This window comes from Nicotiana tabacum, chromosome 5 (genome assembly GCF_000715075.1).
Source record: "Nicotiana tabacum cultivar K326 chromosome 5, ASM71507v2, whole genome shotgun sequence".
In the NCBI taxonomy this organism is placed as follows: Eukaryota; Viridiplantae; Streptophyta; class Magnoliopsida; order Solanales; family Solanaceae; genus Nicotiana; species Nicotiana tabacum.
This window is the reverse complement of record NC_134084.1, coordinates 121,701,619-121,725,693: the sequence shown is the minus strand read 5'-3', so window position 1 is coordinate 121,725,693 and position 24,075 is coordinate 121,701,619. Positions and strand designations below refer to the sequence as shown.

General features: G+C 35.0%; 5 protein-coding genes across 5 annotated transcripts; 4 read left to right on the top strand and 1 right to left on the bottom strand.

Moving 5' to 3' along the window:
- The first annotated feature begins 3,693 nt into the window (after window positions 1-3,693).
- LOC107766637 (casparian strip membrane protein 1) lies at window positions 3,694-5,625 on the top strand. Its single transcript, NM_001425761.1, has 3 exons — window positions 3,694-4,081; window positions 4,196-4,319; window positions 5,109-5,625. Exons 1-3 carry the CDS (start codon window positions 3,795-3,797, stop codon window positions 5,325-5,327), a joined length of 630 nt encoding a protein of 209 aa, NP_001412690.1. The 5' UTR covers window positions 3,694-3,794; the 3' UTR covers window positions 5,328-5,625.
- Window positions 5,626-8,959: 3,334 nt separating this feature from the next.
- LOC142180935 (uncharacterized) lies at window positions 8,960-10,460 on the top strand. The gene is made up of 2 exons (XM_075253042.1): window positions 8,960-9,571; window positions 9,867-10,460. The coding sequence occupies exons 1-2, from the start codon at window positions 8,960-8,962 to the stop codon at window positions 10,458-10,460; spliced, it is 1,206 nt and encodes a 401-aa protein (XP_075109143.1).
- A 505-nt stretch (window positions 10,461-10,965) lies between these two features.
- LOC142180934 (uncharacterized) lies at window positions 10,966-11,598 on the top strand. Its single transcript, XM_075253041.1, has one exon. It carries the CDS (start codon window positions 10,966-10,968, stop codon window positions 11,596-11,598), a length of 633 nt encoding a protein of 210 aa, XP_075109142.1.
- Window positions 11,599-14,667: 3,069 nt separating this feature from the next.
- On the top strand, window positions 14,668-18,776 carry LOC107795904 (small RNA-binding protein 11, chloroplastic-like). Its single transcript, XM_016618611.2, has 4 exons — window positions 14,668-14,872; window positions 18,081-18,149; window positions 18,232-18,338; window positions 18,424-18,776. Exons 1-4 carry the CDS (start codon window positions 14,767-14,769, stop codon window positions 18,529-18,531), a joined length of 390 nt encoding a protein of 129 aa, XP_016474097.1. The 5' UTR covers window positions 14,668-14,766; the 3' UTR covers window positions 18,532-18,776.
- A 391-nt stretch (window positions 18,777-19,167) lies between these two features.
- On the bottom strand, window positions 19,168-20,733 carry LOC107795903 (putative F-box protein At2g36090). Its single transcript, XM_016618610.2, has one exon. The coding sequence runs from the start codon at window positions 20,489-20,491 to the stop codon at window positions 19,286-19,288; it is 1,206 nt and encodes a 401-aa protein (XP_016474096.1). The 5' UTR covers window positions 20,492-20,733; the 3' UTR covers window positions 19,168-19,285.
- Between the last annotated feature and the right edge of the window lie 3,342 nt (window positions 20,734-24,075).

Here is a 24,075-nt window from a genome sequence, read left to right as displayed (position 1 = left end):
ATATGAATGACATATTTGTATATAAGCTCTTCGAGAGCCTTCATTTATTATCCACAATCTAATATTTATCTGGCACTACTGGTGTCATGTATTCTTTAGGCAAACATTTAGCTCTTCAGGAGTTGTTGATACATTTTGTACTATCAAATATTGCTCAGACACTGCTGGTGTCATGAGAGAAAATCACAATCAAATAAACAATGTAAAACAATTGTTTAAGCACACGAAAACTCCTCTTCATAATATTTTTCCACTTTAGGAGGCAATTTCAATTGTGTTACTTCTTCAGGAGCAAATTTAAAATACGAAATATTGAGTATATATTCTCTCAATTATATAAACTCTTCTGGAGGTGAATTGTAATGTATTCACATCAAGAGCGCGTTCATATTTACTCGACTTATTAGTATTGTCACATTCACTTCAGGGAATGGATTAATATTATCAAAAGTTCTCATCCTTCAGGAAATCGAACATAATTATCTGAATGCGCATTAATCACATCAAATTGTGATGCCTCAACTTCTTTTAAAATATTTACTACTTCAGGAGCAAATCGAGGCGTGCATTTAATATAGAGAATATTTATGTAGCTTATCTTCAATTGTAACCATAGAAAGCCTAAATTATCACTTTTGGTGATCATATGCATATACCACTTCTGGTAGTTAACAAAATATAATTACAATGAGATATACGAAATATAACCACTTCTTGTGGTTGTATATTTCTTGCAAACTCTGCTAGAGTTTAGGTTGATCTAATAATGTTATCCATATTCTTCAAAATGACATAAACAAGATATATTATAGTAAACATCATTATCAAATCATAATATTTCTTTATGTACAACAATTACATAACCATACTATCTATTACAAATAACAAAAATTAAAATATTTACATTTCTACAGATTCACCACCGATTACATGACTTGTTTCTCCTTCTGGGAGTGCAAGGTAATCAGTTACATCCAAATGCATGAAGTCTAAATTATCTTCAGAAATAAAATTTGCTTTAGCATTTTTCTCTGTCTTCTTTAGGGAGGCTTGATAAAGCTCAACCAGGTGCTTTGGCGTACGACGGGTACGTGACCAGTGCCCTTTTTCTCCACATCTATAGCATGCATTTTCTGCATTTGGTGCTTGCACTGCTTCATGCTTTTGTTCCTTCATTTTCCATTACTGGTGGTGAGGAGTGTTCTTTGGTGCATTATTATTACCATGATTAGAGTTTGTTTCCCAACCACGACCATGACCACGACTGGGGCCACGACCTTTTCTACGTTTAGCCTGGTGGAAGTTCGTCTCATTCACTTCAGGGAATGGACAAGAACCATTAGGTCGGTTTTCATGATTTTTCATTAATAGCCCATTATGTTGCTCGGCTATAAGAAGATGTGAGATAAGTTCAGAATACTTTTTAAATCTCATCTCTCGATATTGCTGCTGCAGGAGCATATTCGAGGGATGAAAAGTGGTGAAAGTTTTCTCCAACATATCATGATCAGTAATATTATCACCACATAACTTCAATTGGGAAATAATTCTGAACATAGCAGAATTATACTCACTCATAGATTTAAAATCTTGTAGCCTTAGATAAGTCTAATTATATCGTGTCTGTGGAAGAACGACCATCTTCAGGTGGTCATATCTATCTTTCAAATTATTCCACAGTATGACTGGATCTTTAACAGTAAGATATTCCATTTTCAGGCCCTCATCAAGGTGATGGCGTAGGAATATCATTGCTTTGGCACGGTCTTGGTTTGATGCCTGATTTTTGTCTTTGATGGTGTCTGCCAGACCCATCGCATCAAGATGAATTTCAGCATCAAGCACCCAAGACATGTAGCTTTTGCCCGATATATCCAGGGCTACAAATTCAAGTTTAGAAAGATTTGACATTATTTAGGAAAAGAAAGTTCTTACCTCAGATACTCTCAAAATATTTGCTCGAGATGGCAGAGTTTCGTGCGGATAACGTGTTATAAAATAAAGACTATAAAGTAAAGACAAGTATAGAGAGAAACTGATATATTATTCGATTCAAACTGATGTACATAATGAACTGAAATCTTTTCTATTTATAGAAGAAAGGAAGCTGCTATGTAAGCTGCTACTATACCAGATATGGATAATCTTCTACTGAGAGCAATGTTTATCCATAACGGAGTACTGAAAGGATAAACTTATTATACCCGATATGGATAATCTTCTACCGGGGGTAATGTTTATCCATAACTGGGTACTGAAAGGATAAACTTATTATACCCGGTATGAATAATCTTCTACCGGGGATAATATTTATCCATAACTGGGTACTGAAAGGATAAGCTTATTATACCCGGTATGGATAATCTTCTATCGGGGGTAATGTTTATCCATAACTGGGTACTGAAAGGATAAGCTTATTATACCCGATATGGATAATCTTCTACTGGAGGTAATGTTTATCCATAACCGGGTATCGAAGTGATAAGCTTCTTCAGGAAGCTTATTTCCAATAAAGTACTTAAATAGATAAACATATTTACGGTGGAGTCCCATATGGATAAGCTTCTCCAGGAAGCTTATTTACAACGGAGTACTAAATGAACATCCATAATATATTTATAACAAAAAGCAAGTGTTACTATCAATTTATATCCTCGGAATAGTCAAAGTGTGAGTAAATGACCGGACACCAATTCATAAAAAAAAAAAATAATGTCCTGGGACACTTGCAACAACAATAACAAAAATGACCCCGTAAAATCTTATTAATGAGGTGTGGGGAGAATAGTGTGTATGCACAACTTAATCCTAACCGAGGGGTAATATGTTGTGGGACACTTACTGAATATTTTTTAGTTTGATTTCCTAAATGACATCAACAGTAGAAGTTGGGTTAGGTGTTATAGGGAAAGTGGGAGAAAATAAAGTTGACCAGCTTAATGGATTAGGGTAGAAGTTCGTTGATTAGTTGAAACTCATGCAAAATTATATTTGCACCTCAACTCTTCCATGCTAAAAGTGATTCTTACGAGTAAGTTTTTGTTGTTGTTGTGAAACTATCTATCTGCTCCATCATCTCCTTTTGCTTTCTAATTCAAAAGTTGAGACAAAAGTTAAGGAGACAGAATTTTCCCTAAATAAGTAAATATTTGAAAAAATTAAGGGAAATCAACACATAGTATATATACATAAAAATAAAAATATTTAACCTATCTACGCGGTATAATTTCCCAACGAAGGGGTGTCAATTGACTCCCCTTGCCAATGAGGGGCTCCGCCACTGGTTGAGATCATTAATAATCACTTTTTTTTTTTGGTTTCCCACCCGGTATCCAGTACCCGTATTGGAGCCCGACTATATCCGGATTCGCGCCGCGTAGGGCCCCATTCGGGGGGAAGCGCTCCCTACCAAGGATTCAATAATAACATTTTGATCATATATACTAGCTATTCAATTAATCAACCACTCTTCTTGCTCCATTATCCACATAATAATACTTCTCATAAAAACTATGATCATTTTAAGTAAAATTGGTCCCAATGTTACATGCAACCACTCTTCTTGCTCCATTACCTGAATAATAATAACGGTCACTATATTTTTTTCCTGTGTAAAATAAATATAACATATTCTTAAAAGTCCATCCTATAAACTTCCCTATATAAGTCCTATCCCATCTTGCTATTCTCACCACAAACAAGCAATCAGAGGACAAATCATCAAGAAAAACAAATTAAGCGTCAATACTTTCAAAACTCAAATCTCTCCTTTAATTTTTTTCTTCTCTTTGGAAATGGAGAAAAGTGAGTCAACCAAGATTGATGTAGTGGAAACCAACAAAGAAAGGAAAGGAAAAGCTCCACTTTTGGGAAAAGCTCCTGTGGTTGCTGCTGCTGTTGTACATGCAAAGGGAGGAGGTGCCAAGAGAGGCATTGCAATTTTTGACCTTATTTTAAGAATTGCAGCTTTTGCTTCTGCATTAGGTGCAGCTGTTGCTATGGCAACCACTGAAGAAACTCTTCCTTTCTTCACACAATTCTTTCAATTCGAAGCCAGTTACGACGATCTTCCAACTTTTACGTAAGCAAATTAAACTTCCAATATTAGCCACTTTTCAAAATTATTTATATTATATGCATGATATATATGTACTTACGTACTCTATATATGGAATTGATTTGCTATGTGTAACAGGTTTTTTGTGGTAGCAATGGCAATAGTTGTTGCCTACCTTGTCCTCTCTGTGCCCTTCTCTATAGTGTGCATTGTACGCCCCCATGCAGTTGTACCTCGGCTGCTCCTCATTATCTTTGACACGGTATGAACACTTCTCTAATTTAAATCCTCAGTAACATAACAACTCAAGAAGTGACGTACACAGAATTTTGTGCAAGTAATGTCATAATTCGCTGTTAAGGAGTCATTTCGTATGATGGATAAGCAAAATAATCCTGTGAAAAAAATTTAGTACCACTTTATTCATTGTTTGGTTATTAATCCTAGGATAAGTTATTGCATGACTAAAAATAGTACCGGGATAACTTACACTTGCCAGATGGTGGAATAGTAATCCAAGGATAAAACAGCAAAATTGACAATCCCAAGGATTAGTATAACATACCAAACAATCAATAAAATATAATATCAGAATAACTTATAATCCTAGCATAACCAGTCCCAACATAACTTTTCTTCAAACCAAACGACCCCTTAATAGCCAAATTAAGGGGGTTAAAGACTTTACTTTCTATCCCAAATTAATATATACTCCATATATGTTAATATTATTTTCAAGTTATCAAGCCAGCATATCATATATACACATATCTTTTAAAAATATGCTATTAGCACATATAAAATGAAAATATTTTGTGCGACGTATCAATGAAAAAGAAAAAAGGGTGCAGGTCAAATCCGCATCGTTGCACCATTTACTTGCTTCAAGGGATAGGTACTCTAATACATAATTGGTCAATGACGATTCTCAACATCATTTATAAAATCTAGAGGCTTACTAGACGGAATTCGATTAAAAATTAAAACACATTTAAAATTTTGCAATTTGTGAGTTTTTTTTTTAAATTGTTATGCTTTGAGAATTTTGAAGGTTATTATTGCATTGACAACGGGAGCAGCAGGGTCTTCAGCAGCCATAGTGTACTTGGCTCACAATGGAAACCAAGATGCAAATTGGCTAGCAATCTGCCAACAATTTGGTGATTTTTGCCAAAGGGTCAGTGGAGCTGTGGTGGCTGCCTTTGTCACTGTGGTCATCTTGATCTTCTTGGTCGTTCTATCTGCTTCCGCTCTTCGAAGACACCACTAAGGAGGGGTTTAATATGTCGCTATGAAAAAAGTATTCACTACTGTTTATAGCGCCTTCATTCACTCATCTTGTTATTGTTCATCTTTGTATCTCTTTCGTTTGCTTGTGTAATTGGATCACAAAAAAGAAAAAGTGCAATTGGATCTTATTGTTAATGTCTTTTGATTTGATTTAAGGTTTGTACTTTGTGTTGCTGTCTTTAGATTCACATTATGACAGGGGGAAACTGGGGAAGTCTTGTAAATCACAATAGTACACTAAGAGAATATCTGTATTATAAATGCTTTAATTTCCATATTTAACTTTATGGTACTTTTTCTCCCTATAATTGTGACTCAATTCCTGTTTCATCTCTATGTTGTCTGTCTAATCTTCGCATTGAAATGAAATGAGACTAACGAAAAAGGATAATGAATCTTCTTTTTCATTGACAAAATTGCTGACAGTATTAGAAAAAAAGAAAAGAACTCCAAACTTACATAAATTTAAATGAGGAATCATTTTTCAAAAATACTGTTTTTTTAAAAAAAAATAATTATCGCCCATATTCAATCCGACGCAAACATGTAATTATGTAAACAATTCTTAGCATCAAGACAAGCAGTTAAGTACATCTTACGATATATATTTGCATCTTGTGCGTATTTATCCATCAATAGTGTAAAAAATATTTGTATAATCATATCAATTAAAGGTCAACTACAACTAAGTGCATACACTAACTATGAATCTCCATAGCCGCAGAAAGTCAATCGGTAATATGTCAGAATCAATAAAGCTATGATAGTAATTTTTTTTTTCGCAATATAACTATGTAATAAAAGTATTTGTTTAGCCCTCGGTGGATAAAACTTTTTTCTTCTAGGATACAAGGGACAAATTTTCTAATTTTTTTTATTTTTACTCGACAATTGATCTTATATAAACTTTTTAAAATATAATCTATAAATTAGAAACTAGATGAGAAGTACTAGATACAAATTACAGCTTTTTTATAATTTAATATATGTAAAAAGTTTAAGAAAAAAGTGTAACAACCCAGCCCACTAGTGATATTGTCCGCGTTGGGCCTAGGCCCATACAGTTTTAAAATGCATCGCTAGAGTCTAAGACATGTCTACTTATACACCCAACATATCTCCCGTGTTTTGTCGATGCGGGATTCGCCTAGGATGTCACATACATCACCGTAGGGACTCATCGTCCTTGCTGAAGTTTGTCCCGCCACCATTCAAGGTTGCACACGAAGTGACTCTTATATCATATATAATAGCCATCCCATCCCAAAGCAGACAATATCACTAGTGGGCTGGACTGATACAAAAGGTTTTATTCTTAGAATGGGTGAAGAGAATGACAAGATGAACTTCTAATCTTCAATACTCGAATCTTTGATATTTGTAGTAGTAGACTTTCCGTTTGGAAAAAGAACGTGTGCTTTCTCTCTAGCTCCTATGCCCTCAGCGCACGTTAGTTAAACGTACCCCATCGTGGTTATGGCAGGGAAAGAGGTCGAGCTCGTAGATGACCTAGGTTGCAACCTTTAGCTACTATAGGTAAAGCAGTTGAAGCTCACATGCAGCTGGAAAAACCAAAGGTGATGACTACTCCTGTTTTATTGCCAAATTTCAAGCAGAAACAAGTGGAATCAAGTGAGAAACACATCGCTAAGAGCTTGGATTTGAGCACTAGCCCATCCCTAAGCGTGCAAAAGGAGATTACACCAGTGAAGACAACAGATCAGGCGAGTACGAGTAAGGGCATCCCAGATCTGTAACCAACAATTGAGAACAAGGAAAAGCCAATTGCATGGGCATCCCTATTTGCAGGTAATCGTAGCTCTGAAAACAGTTTAAAATTAGATAACATCCCTCCTGCAATTGTTGAGGGGGAAAGTTGTAGTTCAACTGGAAAAGGATGATGTTAATAGAGAAATCCAAAAATGGAAGAGTGCACTGATTGTGTATGTAATTGGAGAGACATCGGGGTACAATTATATACACAGATTTGTGAAACAGAGTTGGAATCGAGTGGCTGAACCAGAGGTGTTTTACCATGAGAAAAGGCATTATGTTATCAAATTTCAATCTATAAGTGATATGCAGGAAATTTTATGTTCTGTGCCTTATACAATCAATAACAAACCAATGATATTGAAGCCATGGGCTGATAATTTTGATTTCACAAAGGAGTTCCTATAGGAAATACCCCGGTGGGTGGTATTGCCAAACCTACTCATGAGTTGTTGGGGAGGTAAATCACTTAGTAGAATTGTCAGTGCAATAAGGAAACCACTGTATGTTGATGAGTGTACCTCAAAACAAAAAAGGATTTCCCATGCTCGTATGCTCATTGAAATAAATATTACAAGGCCTCTTCCTATTAGTGTTTTAGTATGGGAACCAAATGGAAGACAATTTGAACAGTCGATTGAATATGATTGGAAACCAGAATTATGTGAGGGTTGCCTAAAAATAGGTCACTGCTGCAAGTAAAAAGAAGTTGAGAACCAGGCCTGTATGCAGCCAAGGAGAAGGAGAAAACCAGGAGAAAATGCTCAGCCAGCACATGCAGATGGTGGGCCTCCAAAGGTTATATAGAAGAGGAGAACAAAAGCAGCTGGTGACGAGATTGATAAGGCAGCTGAGGTTATGGTGACTACCAAAGCTACAGGTGATGAGCACTATCAACAGGAAACTGATCAAAGGCTGATGACATTGATTATCAGGGAGGACCATATGAGAATTAAGGAACCTGCTAAGGAAAACATCAGAGTGGAGGAGCAAGAGCATAAAAGCCCTGAGCTTAGTTGTCCCAGAGAATTTTCAGCTCTTGCAGCTAGCATGCAGAGGAACACCAAAACTTCAGAGATAACAGGTGGATTAAAGAGTAATAATAACCTGCCTACAGCAGAAAGTAGACCTTCCTCTCTATCTCAATGACTTGGTTGGTGTGGAATGTTAGGGGTGTAAACAAGAGATATAAGCAGAAAGAGCTATTAACATACCTGAAGAGTAAACATATTAAACTAGTTGGATTGCTTGAGACAAGAGTCAAAGGACCAAATATGAAGAGAGTTTATAAAAATATATTGCCAGGATGGGCTCTGCAGTGTAATTATCAGAAAGCTATGAATGGCATAATATGGCTCATTTGGGATCCAAATGTATATAATGTTGATGTTGAAAGAGTAGAGGCTCATATTATACACTGCCTAGTTAAAGGCAGATTGGATGGATTTGAATTATATCTAACATTGGTATATGTCTTTAATACATTTGATCAAAGAAAGGAACTATGGACAAGTCTGGTTGATATCTCAACCATGGTGATAGAGGGTGATTTTAATGCTATGCTATATACACAAGACATGATGTATGGCAATCTTGTGACATTGAATGAAATAACTGACTTCTCTGATTCCATACAAAAATTTGCTATTGAATGAGCTACCATGGAAAGGAGATTACTATACCTAGTCCAATAATCAACAAAGGACAAAAAGGATTGTGAGCAGAATTGATGGGATCTTTGGCAATGATAGCTGGATGATGAACTGGGGACATGTGCACATAGAATATGATATACTTTTAATATCTGACCACTCACCAATGCTTGTCAATATCAAAACTATGAAACTTAACATTAAAACTCCTTTTAGGTTTTTTAATGTATGGCCTTCTCATGAAGAGTTTGATACAATTGTTGGCACTCTGTGGAGAAGAAAGGAAGCTAATGACCAAATGGAGAACATATGGAAGAAACTGAAAGCTCTGAAACCTTTATTCAAAAGCCTTAATATTACTGAGTATAAAGGCATTGCTGAGAGAATTGATAATGCTAGGGCTGACCTTATTCAAGTTCAGGAGGAAATGAGGCTACGATATTCAGACTCCATGTTGCTACAAGAGAAGACTATCCTACAGAACTTGGAGAAGTGGTCACTTATTGAGGAAAGTATCCTCAAACAGAAGGCTAGATTGAAGTGGATCAAGCTAGGAGATGCTAACACTAAGTACTTCTATGTTGTCATGAAAGATAAAAGTCAAAGAAAGCAGATACTAGAGATATACACTGATGATGGAGTAAAACTGGCTACTCCTACTAGTGTTAAGGAAGAGATAGTTAAATTCTATAAGAGCTTGATGAGAACTGTTGATGCATCTTTGCCTGCTATCAACAAAGAAACTATAAAGAATGGACCTAAGTTCACTCATGAACAACAATTGAGCTTATGTGTGGAGGTAACAGAGGAAGAGATATATGCAGCACTGTGTGCAATACATGAAGATAAATCCCCATGAATGGATGGATATAACTCTTGTTTCTTCAAAAGAGCATGCTCAATGATCAAAAGTGATATAGTGAGAGCAATTGAGGAATATCACTACTGGAAAGCTATATAAATCCATAAACTGCACAACCATTATATTAGTACCTAAGGTAACCAATCCTACAACAACAAGAGATTTCAGACTTATTGCCTGCTGCTCAGTATTATATAAGATCATCTCAAAGGTGCTGGTAAATATACTACAGAAAGTTATACCAAACATCATAAGTGAGGCACAAACTGGTTTCATTCCTGGGAGAAAGATTGCAGACAACATCATCTTGACTCGTGAGCTTGTTAAAGCTTACACAAGGAAGAACACTTTCCCTAGATGTATGATCAAAATAAACCTCACAAAGGCTTATGATTCTATGGAGTGGATCTTTCTGGAGAAGGTCATGGTTGAGCTAGGATTCCCTAAAAGATTTCAAGATTTGGTCATAACCTGTGTTAAGACTGTGGGATACTCAATTGTGGTGAATGGAGAGCCTACAATGCATTTTCCAACAACTAAAGGACTAAGACAAGGTGATCCCATTTTACCTTTCCTATTTACAATTGTAATGGAGTATTTGAGTAGAAGTCTCAAAGGATTGGAAAAGGAGAAGGATAAATATCACCCTAGATGTTCAAGGCTAGGTATTATACACCTCAGTTTTGCTGATGATTTGCTCTTATTTGTAAGAGGTGATATAACTTCTATTACTCAGCTTCAGCAATGCCTAAACCAATTTTATAGAGCCTCAGGTCTACAAGCTAATAAGACTAAGAGTTCTATATACTACGGAGGTGTTCCATAAGCAGTGCAAGATGAAATGCAACTAAGATTTGGTTACCTTAGAGGAGAACTTCCAGTTAAATACTTAGGACTGCCTTTATCAACTAAGAAGATGTTCCTAGCTCAATGGCAACCTCTGATAGAGAAAATGGTAGCAAGAATCTCCTCATGGACAACAAAAAAATTGTCGTATGCAGGAAGGATCCAACTAGTACAATCAGTTCTGTTTGGTATACAAGCTTACTGGTCGCAACTGTTCTTAATCCCAAGCAGAGTTATCAAAACAAATAGAGGCTTACTGTAGGAGTTATGTATGGTTTGGTTTTAATGTTATCACAAGAAGATCACTGGTTGCATGAGAGAAAATGTGTACACCTAAGAGCGCAAGAAGGCTAAATCTCATTAACCTGAAACTATAGAATAAGGCTGCTGCTGCTAAAAATCATTGGGATTTTGCATATAAGGTGGATAAGTTATGGGTTAGGTGGATTTACTCTTACTATATTAAAAACCAGCAGATATATAACATGCCAATTCCTCAACAAGCTTCTTGGCTCGTCAGGAAGCTAATTGGGGCAAGGGAGATAGTGGACCTGAGGCAGACAATGGCTCAAAGAAATTACAGCATGATGAGACAATTCTACCACCAGATACTTGGGCAATTACCTAGAGTGAAATGGAAGGCATTTATGTTCAGAAATGAAGCAAGAGCCAAAGCTAAGTTTACTATGTGGATGTTCCTCCAAAATAAATTACTTACACGTGATAGACTCGTGCAATGGGGTATGTCAGTGGACACAGTATGTAGCTTGTGTCAAATACATAATGAGAGCAGAAATCACCATTTTGTGGAATGTGTCTTTGCTCAAAAGGTATGGAACAAGGTCCTAATGTGGCTCCAGATACAACCACATGGTCGGAAATCATGGGACCAGCATTGGAGATGGGCAATGAAAAATGCTAAGGGCAAATCTCAGGCAGCTGCTGCATTCAAGATAGTATATGCTGAGATAATTCACTTGATATGGTGCGAAAGAAACAATCGAGTGTTTGAGAAGACCAGAAGAGATGTAGATGACATAGCAAGAACTATAGCATGTGTATGCAATGTTAGAGCTAATGCTGGAACTAGGATACTACTGCAACAGTTAAAATTTTGAAAAGTTGTTAGTGTTAGTTGAGTTAATAGTTACAAGGCGAGATGGTAGGTTAATTGATGTATCGGGAGAGATACTGTATAGATACATCTGACTGAAGTTAAAGTCAGATATGGTTTTGTAATGATTCATTTGGTGATTAATAAAATTCCTTAATTACCAAAAAAAAAGATACAAAAGGTTTTGACTCCCCAAAATCAATAAGGGGTTTTTTCTTTCTTATACACTATATGAAACCTTATTATCAAAATTGTCCCAGTATTGGAAATTATCCGCCCTAAATAAGGTATTCTTACAATTTATATACAATCCATTATTAGTGCCTTAAATTAGGGGATTAAATTATACCCTTTTTCTTTTTTCTCTCATCTTCTCTTTTACTATTTTCTGCCACCTCTCTCCATGTACTATCCATTATTAGTGCCTAAAATTAAGGGATTTAGTTATATCCTTTACCTATTTTCTCTCCTCTCCTCTTGTTATAAGCGTAAAAGGTTAAACAAGAGCGATTGAAAATCTCTAGGTTTTGAATAGCAGATTCATTCTTGGTCAATTCACTTTATTCGCCTAACAAATCAATTACTTTAATTCCTGCAGCATATGGCAACGATGGCCAAGAGAAAGAAAGCTTAATCTCTCAAATTAATTCATTTTATCGCTATTAATTAGGGTGACAGTAACTGATTATTTTTAAGTATTGAGACTTTTGTACTATTAAATAGGAGTATTAACAAGGTGATCGTAAATCTAATTCTTTTGATGAGAAAGAATTAAATTTCATACTAATTTGATACATCTACAAAAATTTTTTTTTGTACAAATTTAATATATCTATAACAATATATAAACGAAAAATAAATTTTATACAACTAAGTATATAGTATACAACATATTTACAACTTATCTACAACTTTCATATATTATTTTTACCCAGCTAAATAGATCTACAATATCATACAACTTAAATACAATTTTCATACAAATATTATACAATATGTCTTTTGTATCTGATTTGTATATATTTTATATGTGGTGTGTTCTTTTTCCTCTCCAACATTCCAATCAAAACTTCCTCTCTTAATACAATTTTGATACATATCAACAACTTTATGTAAAAAAATAATATTTATAACTTCAATATAAATTTCTTACAACGACTTATACATTATACAACTATTTTTTAACTTTCACACAACATTCAAATAAAAAAATATATAACTATAATATAATACAACTTAAATACAATTTACATACAACTATAATACAACTTTAATATAATTTCGTAAGTATACAACTTCTTCGATTTTCAATCTGAAATTCGGCCAAAATCAAGCCTAATCTTTATCAAACACCCTCAAAATTGAGATATAAACTTCAAGAATATTCTCAATTGTTTGCAACAACACCCAATCCAAACAAGTAATAGTTTTTGAAAACCCAAATTCGAATTCAAAGCTTCAAAGCTTTTTAATAGCTAACAATGGTGGAGAATCAAATACCTTCAAAATTTATTGACTGACAATTTTAATTCGAACATCAATTGTGCAACATAAAAAGAAATTGTTAAGTTAAAACTCTATAGTAAAACGATTGAAATTCATTGATGAATTCCATTAACTCTATACAATAAGAAAACATTAAAAAAAACATAGAACATCAAAGGACGAAAAATTGGAGAAAAAAATAGAGGAGAGATAGAGAGAGAGATGGCGAGAGCAACGGAGAGAGAGAGAGAGAGGGGGAAGGTATAAAGGGATGGGGAAATAACTGATATTCCTTATTCAATTCCTAATATAAAAGGATACTCATTTAAAACTTATTTGTATATAATTGATAAATTATGTATGACCATATAATTAAGTTAAAAGTTGATTAAGGAGGTTAATAAAGTTTTATATGTAGTATAGGAAAGCAAAAATCCCAATCAATAATAATGTCATATGTATAGTGGAATGGAGGAAACATGTTCTTTTTCATTTTTAGGGCCTAATCTAAAACTTCAGTCCAAACTCTCAAATCATATAGTCAAAGCCCATAACTGGTATGCCAGCAAAAAACATAACTAGGCAATATCTAAAGAAAATTTGTAAAATTATAGCAACATTAGTTATTTTCTTCCACCGCACCTAAATATTTACATATCCTAATAGCTGTCAAATAAATGATCCTAAAAGTCAGCTGGACAATAATCAATCCCGTAGGAAACTGTTCCTATTTTTTCGCTCAAATTTTTAATCTTCCATAACTGGTACAATCCTTCCATTTTTTGGTCTTCCCTTTTCTAATGCCTTTCTTTCTTATTTTCTTATGCAAAATTCTTCTTTTCATTTCCTTCGTTAGAGTTTAAATTTGGATAATAACATATTATTTTAACATGTATAACATTGATTGGTGGTGCTTATATATTTTCGATTTAAATGGTATATGTGATAAGTTATATAATAGTGATATATATAAAGTATAATACACATTTATAAAGAATATGTATGGTTTATTTTGTTTATTTACATATTATGATAAAAAATAATCTCCTCTTTAACGAGGTTGCACAATGGAAATTTTAGTATTTTTTTCTTTTAAGTTTTAAAGTTTTTACTGTACAATTTTATTTTTACTCATAATATACCTTTAATATATTTCAAGTATATTATATTGTGATAATTTGTAATGTAAATATTCCATCAATATACAATAACAACAACAAATTATTATTAAAGGAATTATCACAAATAAAATTGATGGAATATTTACATTACAAATTATCACAATATAATATACTTGAAATATATTAAAGGTATATTAAGAGTAAAAATAAAATTGTATAGTAAAAAGTTTAAAACTTAAAGAAAAAATACTAAAATTCCCATTGTGCAACCTCGTTAAAGAGCGGATTGTTTTTTAGATATTCTTTTTTTCAAAATCTTTGATATATTTGGTAAGTGTTATTTATGGAAGAGAATAAGAAAATTATGGAAGAGAGGAAAAATGGATCCCTTAGTTAAAAATGTGCCAGTTTTAAAGTAAACAAAGATTAAAATCATTTAGTATCAAAATAGTTTTTATAAAGGGAGCAGCCATGTAAAATTCTGGTTCAAGGGTCTAACTCGTTCCTCACTTTTGAGCTTGAGACTCCTCCTCTTACTCTCTCCCCACTATTTACACAACACAGCCATGGCTGCATTTAGAAGATTATTGCCCACAAACAGAAGTACTATACCATCAACTTCTGCACTCTTCCTTTCTCACAGAGGCGTAGCTTCTAAGCTCTTTGTTGGAGGTACTTCTTCCCTCTTTCTTTTTTTCCCCTCCCTTTTGTACATGTATACAAAAATGACTTAATAATCTGCACATTTAAAAGATCATTCTTGTAATGAATTTGTAACTAATTGATTAAATATGATATCATTTGGGTCTAGTTTGCCTGTAATTTGGGGTTATGAAGGGTTTAGTGTTATGTTCATGAAAAACATAATTATAGTGATGTAAAAGAAGGGTTTTCTGCAGATGATGATATATTAACTTATTTGTGCCCAGGGGATTATGTGTATGTGTTATTTACTGATTTTAGAGGTATTGGTTTGACATTAGTGAGGAAATGAACTGGGATCAAAACTAGTGTTGAAGGAGCTTAAGTTCAATGAAAAATTTATAGTTTGGTACTGAAAAAATTACTGGTATTATTATTAATATAGTACTATAAAAGAAATCACAATCTTTGAACCTCTTCAAAAAGAGGTCGATTAGATGATCACTTTTAGAACAACCCGGTGTACTAAGCTCCCGCTATGCGCGGGGTCCGGGAAAGGACCGGACCACAAGGGTTTGTTGTATGCAGCCTTACCCTGCATTTCCGCAAGAGACTATTTCCACGGCTTGAACTTGTGACCTCTTGGTCACATGGCGGCAACTTTACCAGTTACGCCAAGGCTCCCCTTCAGATGATCCCTTTTAGGAAGGAGGATTATTTTGATGGAGAAAGATTCTCCTTCCTAAATAACTATGTTGATTTTGATTCTTCTTCTTTTCCATCAAGAGGCTGTTTCCACGGCTTGAACTCGTGACCTCCCGGTCACATGGCGGTAACTTTATCAGTTACGCCAAGGCTCACCTTCAGATGATCCCTTTTAGGAAGGAGGATTATTTTGATGGAGAAAGATTCTCCTTCCTAAACAACTATGTTGATTCTGACAAGATAGTTCAGTCAAAAGAGGAGGTATGTCTTCTCTTTCTTGGAGCTACTTATTTCCTCTTCTCCCACTTTTTTACATGTATGTACAATTGATTTAATAATCTGCACACTAAAGAAGCTTATTTTTTTTTGGTAACTAATTATATTTTATTTATCAGAGAACAAAAGTATGTACAAGAATAACCAATCCTACAAAAAAACCATACATCATCTTTCCTACTTCTATTCTCATGACCCCTCTACCTCTATCATTACATTATATTCAGCCGTGCATATTTCTTCTAGGGGTAGAAGTTCAAATTTCTCAAAGGTTCAGCTAGCTTCTTGTTGTTCATCCCCCGGCAATGAATGTCCTGCACCACAAGTCTACAAATTGTATTAACAGTCCTCTTCTTTCCTTGAAATATTCTTTGATTTCTTTCTTGCCAAATATAGTTAGTACAACCTGCCAAGGCCATTTTATATAGTTCATCTACAGCTTTATTCCCATTAGCCCAGTTGATTGCCCAGTTCACCTCTTGACACCAACCCCCTACTGGTCTTTGAATGCCTTGCCAATTGAGTATTTTAGTCCATAATTCATTTGAATAGGCACATTGAAAAAACAAGTGTTCAGCAGATTCATCTTCTCTTTCACACAAAGGACACTCCAAGCTCAGATTCCCTATCATGCCCCACTAAAGAAGCTCATTATTGGAATGAATTGGTAATTCTTTTATTAAAGTTGTTAATTTTTTTGCTTCTTAGGACTCTGGGAATTATTTCGCGCTGCAATTTGGGTTGATGGGTCTGTTCTGTTCTTGAAGAAAACATAATTATAGTGATGTAAAAGAAGGTTTTATGCAAATGATGATTTATTGACTTATTTGTGCCCATAAGGTTATCAGTTATTTACTTATTTTAAAGGTATTGGTTTGACATTAGTGAGGAAATAAACAGGTCAACACCTGAAGGAACTTAAAGATCAACGAAAAATGTGTAGTTTAGTACTGAAAAAAGTACAGGTATTGTTGTCAATATAGTACTATCTTTGAACCACTTCAAAATGCTCGCAAAGAGGTAGATTAGATGATCCCTTTTAAGTTTTAGGAAGGAGGATTTATTTTATGGACTAAGATTCTCTTTCCCAATCAACTATGTTGATTGTTACAAGAGAGTTCATTCAAAAGAGGAGAAAAGAACCAGAAATAGGAGCTAATATTAAATCACCTACTCGATTGACTAGTCTAGCTTTTGTTCCTGGATTATTGCCTAAAGTGTAAACAAAAAGTGAAGTAACAAATATGAAGCTAGACTTGCTCCCTTCCGTCTAGGAATGAGTGAAGAGAGTTATCTTTAGCTAGAAAATGGGACTGATAGTTGGAGGATGTTGTGAAAGGGCCTGAAGGAACGATTAGGACAAAGCACCCATCTCTTTTTGATATCGCCCAAGTACAATATAGCAATATTTGAGATGCTGTACAATAAAAATTCAACAATCTTTTTTGTTGAATTCCTAGTACCAGAATTTCCCCTGGTACAAGAGACCCTTGTGGTCCGCCCTTCCTTGGACCCCGCGCATAGCGGGAGCTTAATGCACCGGGTTGCCCGTACAATTTGACTTATTATAAGCCTGTTTTAGTCCATCTATTATTAGGCAAACTGAATGAACTCTCACAATGCAGCTATACCTATAGCTCAGCGAACAGAATCTCTAGTGGTACTTTCTAGACATTTTAGACATGGTGAATAAAGAACACTATCTATGAACCTTCAAAAGCTTTGTATCTGTATGGAGCAGCTTACTGTATATATTAGCAGTTTGTTTACTTGTTTTAGCGCAAAATATATAAATAATCTCTCATTAACTTGATATCCCTTAGGAGCTTTTCCAATTCTTCACTCATTAGACTGAAACAATGATAATCTATCAGGCTTTGATCCGAAGTTAATCTTGATTAGATCTGCTACATAGTCAAAATATGTTACTAACAATTATCTGAAGCTATCAGGAACTTTATTATAAACTACTATATCAAAAAAAGGAAAAAGAAAAAAGAAAAGGATCATTATATTAAACTGAAGCACCTTAGCGTTTGAAAACTCCACAAAGCTTGCCCTTTATCAGTATTTAAGCTTAGCATGTATTTTCTCCATGTTTCACGATTTTATGCTTAATTATTTTCGAGAACACAGGAAAAACCATTGGTTTGCTCGCTTAACAATGTGGTGTCACTGCTCCGCCAATGCAAAGAGAAATGAAAAATATAGAATCATTATCCAACATAACAAGCTTATGAGATATTGCTATGTACAGGACTCTCATTTTACACCTCAGAGAACGGACTGTCAGAGGCATTTTCTCAACATGGTCAAGTTATCGAAGGTGCACAAATAACATAGGTTGAACTCTCTTTCAGATATAGTGTGAGTTAGCATCTTTAGTTTAACCTTGTTTTATTTGACAGCTAAAATTGTGATGGATAGAGTCTCAGACAAATCCAAGGGTTTTGGATTTGTCACCTATGCATCTGAAGATGAAGCCAAGAAGGCCTTGCAAGAAATGAACGGCAAGGTATGTCCATATTATCCTTCTATGTGTTTTTTATGCGTACTTTTGATGTTCTTTATCCATCATCTTTCTATGACGAATGTTGCAGCCTCTTAATGGGCGGGTTATTTTTGTGGACTACGCAAAGCCTAAAGCCGATTTTGGTGGGGGTGTGCCAATAGCCAGAGGCCCCCCTGAGCCACCAATAGAACAGTAAATGTTGCTGCAGCCAAATTGTGTTATGAAACAAACCACTCTGTGTGCTGCCAGAGTTGCAAGCGTTGCTCTTGCAAATGATTAATCTGCAGAGAATTTGTGTTCTCTTTTTCCCAACGAAAAATTATACGAATATATTGTAGGGATTATAAGCCATCTGCAGTCAAAATTGGTTGTGTTTCAAGGATGAGTGCAAAATTGTAATGACTGACTACAAGATTGGCCCAATATGAGAATCTTCTACTCCCTCTGTCTCAAATTATCTGTCATGATTTCTAAAAATAATTGTCTCAAATTATTTTTAATTTTAGAAGTTCAAGACTAACTTAATTATTTTTTTCCTATTCTAACCTTAATATTAATTGTTCTTGAAGACTACATATACCTTAATAAATATTCAATGAATACAGATTATATTATCTTAAGATAAAAATAAAGATAAAATAGTCCAACCCTCCTCCTAATTAATATTTCTTAAGGGGCGTGTAAAAGAGAAACACGACAGATAATTTGAGACCGGAGGGAGTACTATTATCTACGTCAAATGTCATATATACTATTACAAGGATAGATGTGCTTCGACCACCTTACCCCCAATAAAATTCACTTCTAGTTATTTTATCACCAAAATCCAATATATTGTCATAATACTCCTCTGGCTTTTTTTTCTTTCTAATAAATTTCCCAAAAAATAGTAAGAAACCACTACATTTTACATTTTCACTTATTTTTATTTTCTCTATTCTTTACATCTGTTATCTACCCAAACAAAATAGAAAACACCAAAAAGCCACAAAAATGAATATACCAAATGCCACACACAAAATATCCAACGCCCCTTCTCTCTTCAACTTTCTTTCTTTTCTTTCCCTTCTCATTTCCAAGAATTCTTTATACCTCTTCCTCCCTATTTCAGCCCTGTTAGCTCCATTTCCCCTTTTACCCTCCAATGCCCTTTGTAAAATTACCAAACTCTCCCTCCCGTTCAAGTGAGTTCCATCCATGTCCTCCACCTCCAAACTCACTTCCCTTACCTCCATCTCTCCTACTTCAGATCCACCGCACGTGACCACTATCTCGCACTGCACGTGACCTCTCTTCTGATCATCGGTCAGGATTGAAGTAAACCGCACTTGCACTTCCCCAGTCAACCAATGACGTTGCACAGAAACAGGCTTGAAAGAAGAGAGGTTAATTGCTCGCCGTCCGATTGGATTAATCAAAATCCAACTCAGCGTCATATCTTCAATCAAATCCGTACACGTGTCATCATCATTCGGGTGTTTTATCGTCGTTAAAATCACATCCTTTGGATCTATCATGTCAATTCTAAACGGCCAGCACTGAAACCAACTCGTCGTGGTTTCAGTCTCTTGCACTTTACTGAAAACTACCTTCTCCTTGTAGTGTATATCGACGGCTGAGATTAACTCAAGCGGCGGAGACGAACAGTTTATAATATTAGAGGATGCAACTGAATTCATCTCTCGGGCATAGACGGAAGAGCTCAACTGAATCCATTGTTTTCGACTCGGATCATATGTACATATACAAAAAAGGTGATAAGGGTTTATATTTATAGCATGGAGCACTCGCTTCAAATCCACTGACTCTAAATCGTGAATTTGCTTATCATCGGAAAGAGGGAGGGAGAAGGACTGAGCGAAGAAGGTACGGTGACCGCTGTCAGGGAAAGTGGAGATCACGTGACTGACACGTGGAGTGGCGGTGGACGGCCAAGTGGAGTGGCATATACGTGACCACAAGTGATTGTCGGAGCAAAGGTGGTGGAGGGTGGTGGAGGAACAGCTCGTAGAGGCTAGTGTTGGTCCGTCAAGGCGAGGGAGGATATGATCTTCTATTATATCTGGATGCAAATCGGAAAATTCGGCGGCGCCGCCTTTCTCCGCCGTGACCATGGTGATACTGGTGATGAGCGGATAATTGGGAGAGGAAGTCATTTGCTTCGTTTCGGCTTCAGAAAAAGGACACAGAGAAATGTGAATTTTGTCTTGTTGGGAGTTTGAAGTGTGAGTATTTATAGGTATGTTAAAGGGTAACGTAAAGTGAAAATTTTAGCGAAAACGAAAAAGCCCTTTGATTTTTCAATAATTTGGTTAGTCGCTGCCACTGCCACTGCGTGGACTCGTTGACTCTAGAGTCTTTTTGCTTTAATATTTTTTTATGTCATCACAATCCAACAGTAATACTAGCATACATGAATTAATTATTTTCACTAATATATTATCAATTAATTGGTATTGCTGATATAACTGGATACAAGTTGTATATAAATATAAGTAAATTGTAGTTTTTGATTGTATTCTTTACAAAAAAAAATATATTTAAGTTGTAGATTTTTATCAGATTTTGTATATAATTTGAAAAAACTTTAGTTATTTTTTATAAATAGAAAAATTTAGATAAACCGATATTATATATATATATATATATATAGTTGCCTACATTTAAGGTCTAATTATCTTGGCCTTTCGGGCTTTACGCTATAAAATGTAAAATTTAAAGGAAAACTCAACTCAGAGGCAGCTTTCAAAGGCGGCCCTACAGTGGAAACCGATGTAAGGGGAATTACGTCTACGATTTCATGAAAATAATTAATAAAAGTACGTGGACCCCACAAGAGCATTCCTAATTGCCGGTCATTTAACGCTAGCCTTGTAGTATTTATTTTTCCTCTAACCAATGATTTGAATGAACAAATAAATCTTATAAAACTAAGCTAATATTTATCACCAAAAAGTTCACATCATAATTCGTTATGCTTTTTCTGGTTTTGGACTAACCCGTATTTTTAATACCTTACTTGTGTTACCCTCATTCTTTCATACAAATTTATAGAAAAAGGAAATTTATCATATAATAAGAGCTAAAGTATGTAGGAAAAATCACAACATTGAGGTCAAAATCGAACTCTAATGACTATTGGTATGATATCTTAAAGTCATGTTCGACGTGCATCGCACTGTAGATAACTGTTTTAAAAAACATATGAGCTTAATTGGTACGTAAACTCTATTTCATGATTTTTTTTAATTCTTTGATTGTTTATTGGGGAGTTTTTGGTAATATTTTAAACAAATGGGCGTTGAACCCTGTTTGTTCATGTATTTCTTTGTTCGTGACAATTCTGCGTTCGCATATTTCAACTTGGCTCCTTTAGTTTACTTTGACCCATTGGCTTTGAACATTGATTCGTACTCTTTCTTAATTTCTACGGTTATATTTCAGTATTTCACGGCTGGCAAATATATGAATAATTAAATAAAGGATGACGTCTCACTTATGATTAAGATCAGTGGGTATTTGAATACTAATACTTGGTGAGAATGGTGAATCCAGGTTGATCTTGACAACTAGTATGAGTGTTATGACGTTCCCGTGCTAAACAATTAGCACTAATTCTAATTAATTTTTTTTCTTAAAGTCAATATATTCCTTAATATAGTATGATTTGTAATAATCTTAAAAAAGTTTATTCACTTCTCGATAAATTCAATGATCTTTAAATTAATATGTGTAGTATGGTGATCGTTGACTAGTTAACCTACTATCACAGGCCACAGCTTGTTTTAAGTTGATCTCTTGGTTAACATAAGCTGGGAAAGTAGGTTATGTAAATAACCGATCATTAAAAAATCCAAGTCTTTAGTTTATATATCAAGCCGTTAATAGAAGTATCCTACATATAGTTTGTGAATTTTTATTTTTCTAATTGTGGTCTTGACGTCACGATATATTTCTACTTGTAGGTGACTGATCAATTAATATCACCATATTGAATGTGAAAGCTTGAAATTGATTCCCCTCCCCCGAGGGGCAAAACCCGAGTCCGAAACCAAATTGACTCAAATGACCGAAATATGTGGGAAAGAAAAATAGTTATCAAAATATATATAGCGTCTTTTAGAAAGACGCTATACTTTAACGGCCGTTTGGCTAGTTAAGTACAACGTCTTTTTATATATAGCATTTTTTACTAAAACGCTATACGTATTAAGTGGGCCCACAAATAATTCAACTGATATAACAATATTTCAACTGGGTATAGCGTTTTTAAAAAAAAATGCTATACCTCTATTAATTGAACCCCTGGGCTGGTTTTTGCTTATTTAAAGAGGTGAAGGATTTTGTAAAAATCCATTCATAAACATCTTCAAGTGTTCTAAAAATTTTCGAGTGTTTTAAAATTTTTCAAGTGTTCTGAATTTTTCTTTGTTAAGTTGTTTTGCATTTTGTCATAATGTCTAAAGAGCGAAAAATTAGGGTTTCATTATATTGGAGGGGGGAGGGAGGTGAGGTTGTAGTGGCGAATAACTCAGTAAGCTATAGTTTATCTCCACAGTGTCATGTTAAGTTGCCACTTACAATGGAGTACGATAGATTGATATCTTTGTTATATAATAAAATGAGTGTGAGCAAACGTTCGGTGAATCTTAAAATAATCGGAAGATATTCGTATTCTGTGACTCCGCAAGAGGTTGCTTGTTATGCTGAGTTTAACATCGAAGACGATGAAACTCTAAGAGATTTTTTGGGGACTCCGGATGAATACAGAGAATTTATTGTGATAAAATTGTTGGAAATGTACGTCAAAGTTGAAGACGTTCGCAATAATGAGGTTGCGCAAAGTAGGGAAATCCCTCAATCATCGAGTGGTTATTCTGGAGTAGTTTTAGCTGAACAGGTTCCGACTGAAAGAGTTTGGCCGGATCTAAACTTATATCTACGAGCGAATGAGGAGCGAGAAAATAATTTCTTCCCTAGTATACATAATCCCCAAGCCGAGTGGTAAAATTCAATTATCCTTTGTGTTACGATGTATATTTTTGTATATTATATTTTTATTAATACTCATATATTCCACCGGGGGTACCGACCATATATGAATTTTACAAGTTATGAACCAACAACCAGTTGGAATATGCCTAGTTTTGGTGTGTTGGATTATGATGGTCCATCCGGGAGTCATCATCAACAAGATAATATGCATCATGGGTTATCAACACATTAAGAATTGTAAGTAAATATATAAAGTTATATGTATTGTTTGGACCAATTTCAATAACTCATTATTTCTTTGGTTGTGCATTGAAAACAAACAACTTGATGGTCTTGTCCTCACTCAATTACTCATAGACGACGTATTTACTAGAGATTTGGCAGATGCACAGAGTCAGGAAGATAATAGTGATTATGACAACAATGACGATGAGTCTGAAGATGACACACCCTTCCGTGATGAGGGTGATGATGAAGAGGAAGAGAATGCCGAACCTGATTTGGCGAGAGAGCATGCTCCACCTCCCGTTAGACCAAGAGTGTACGAGTCCTACGTGTTGTTACGTTCAAGGCATATTCCCTACCTTGATCATTTGCCAAGTACGCTGGATGTACATGCCTCACAAGGGATATTGATGAAATTCGGACAACAACGTGAGATGAATCTAGACCAACGGTGCTGTCAAAGGGCATGCATTTTCCTGATAAGGCGCGCCTAAGCAGGGTGGTGAAAATGTACAGTGTA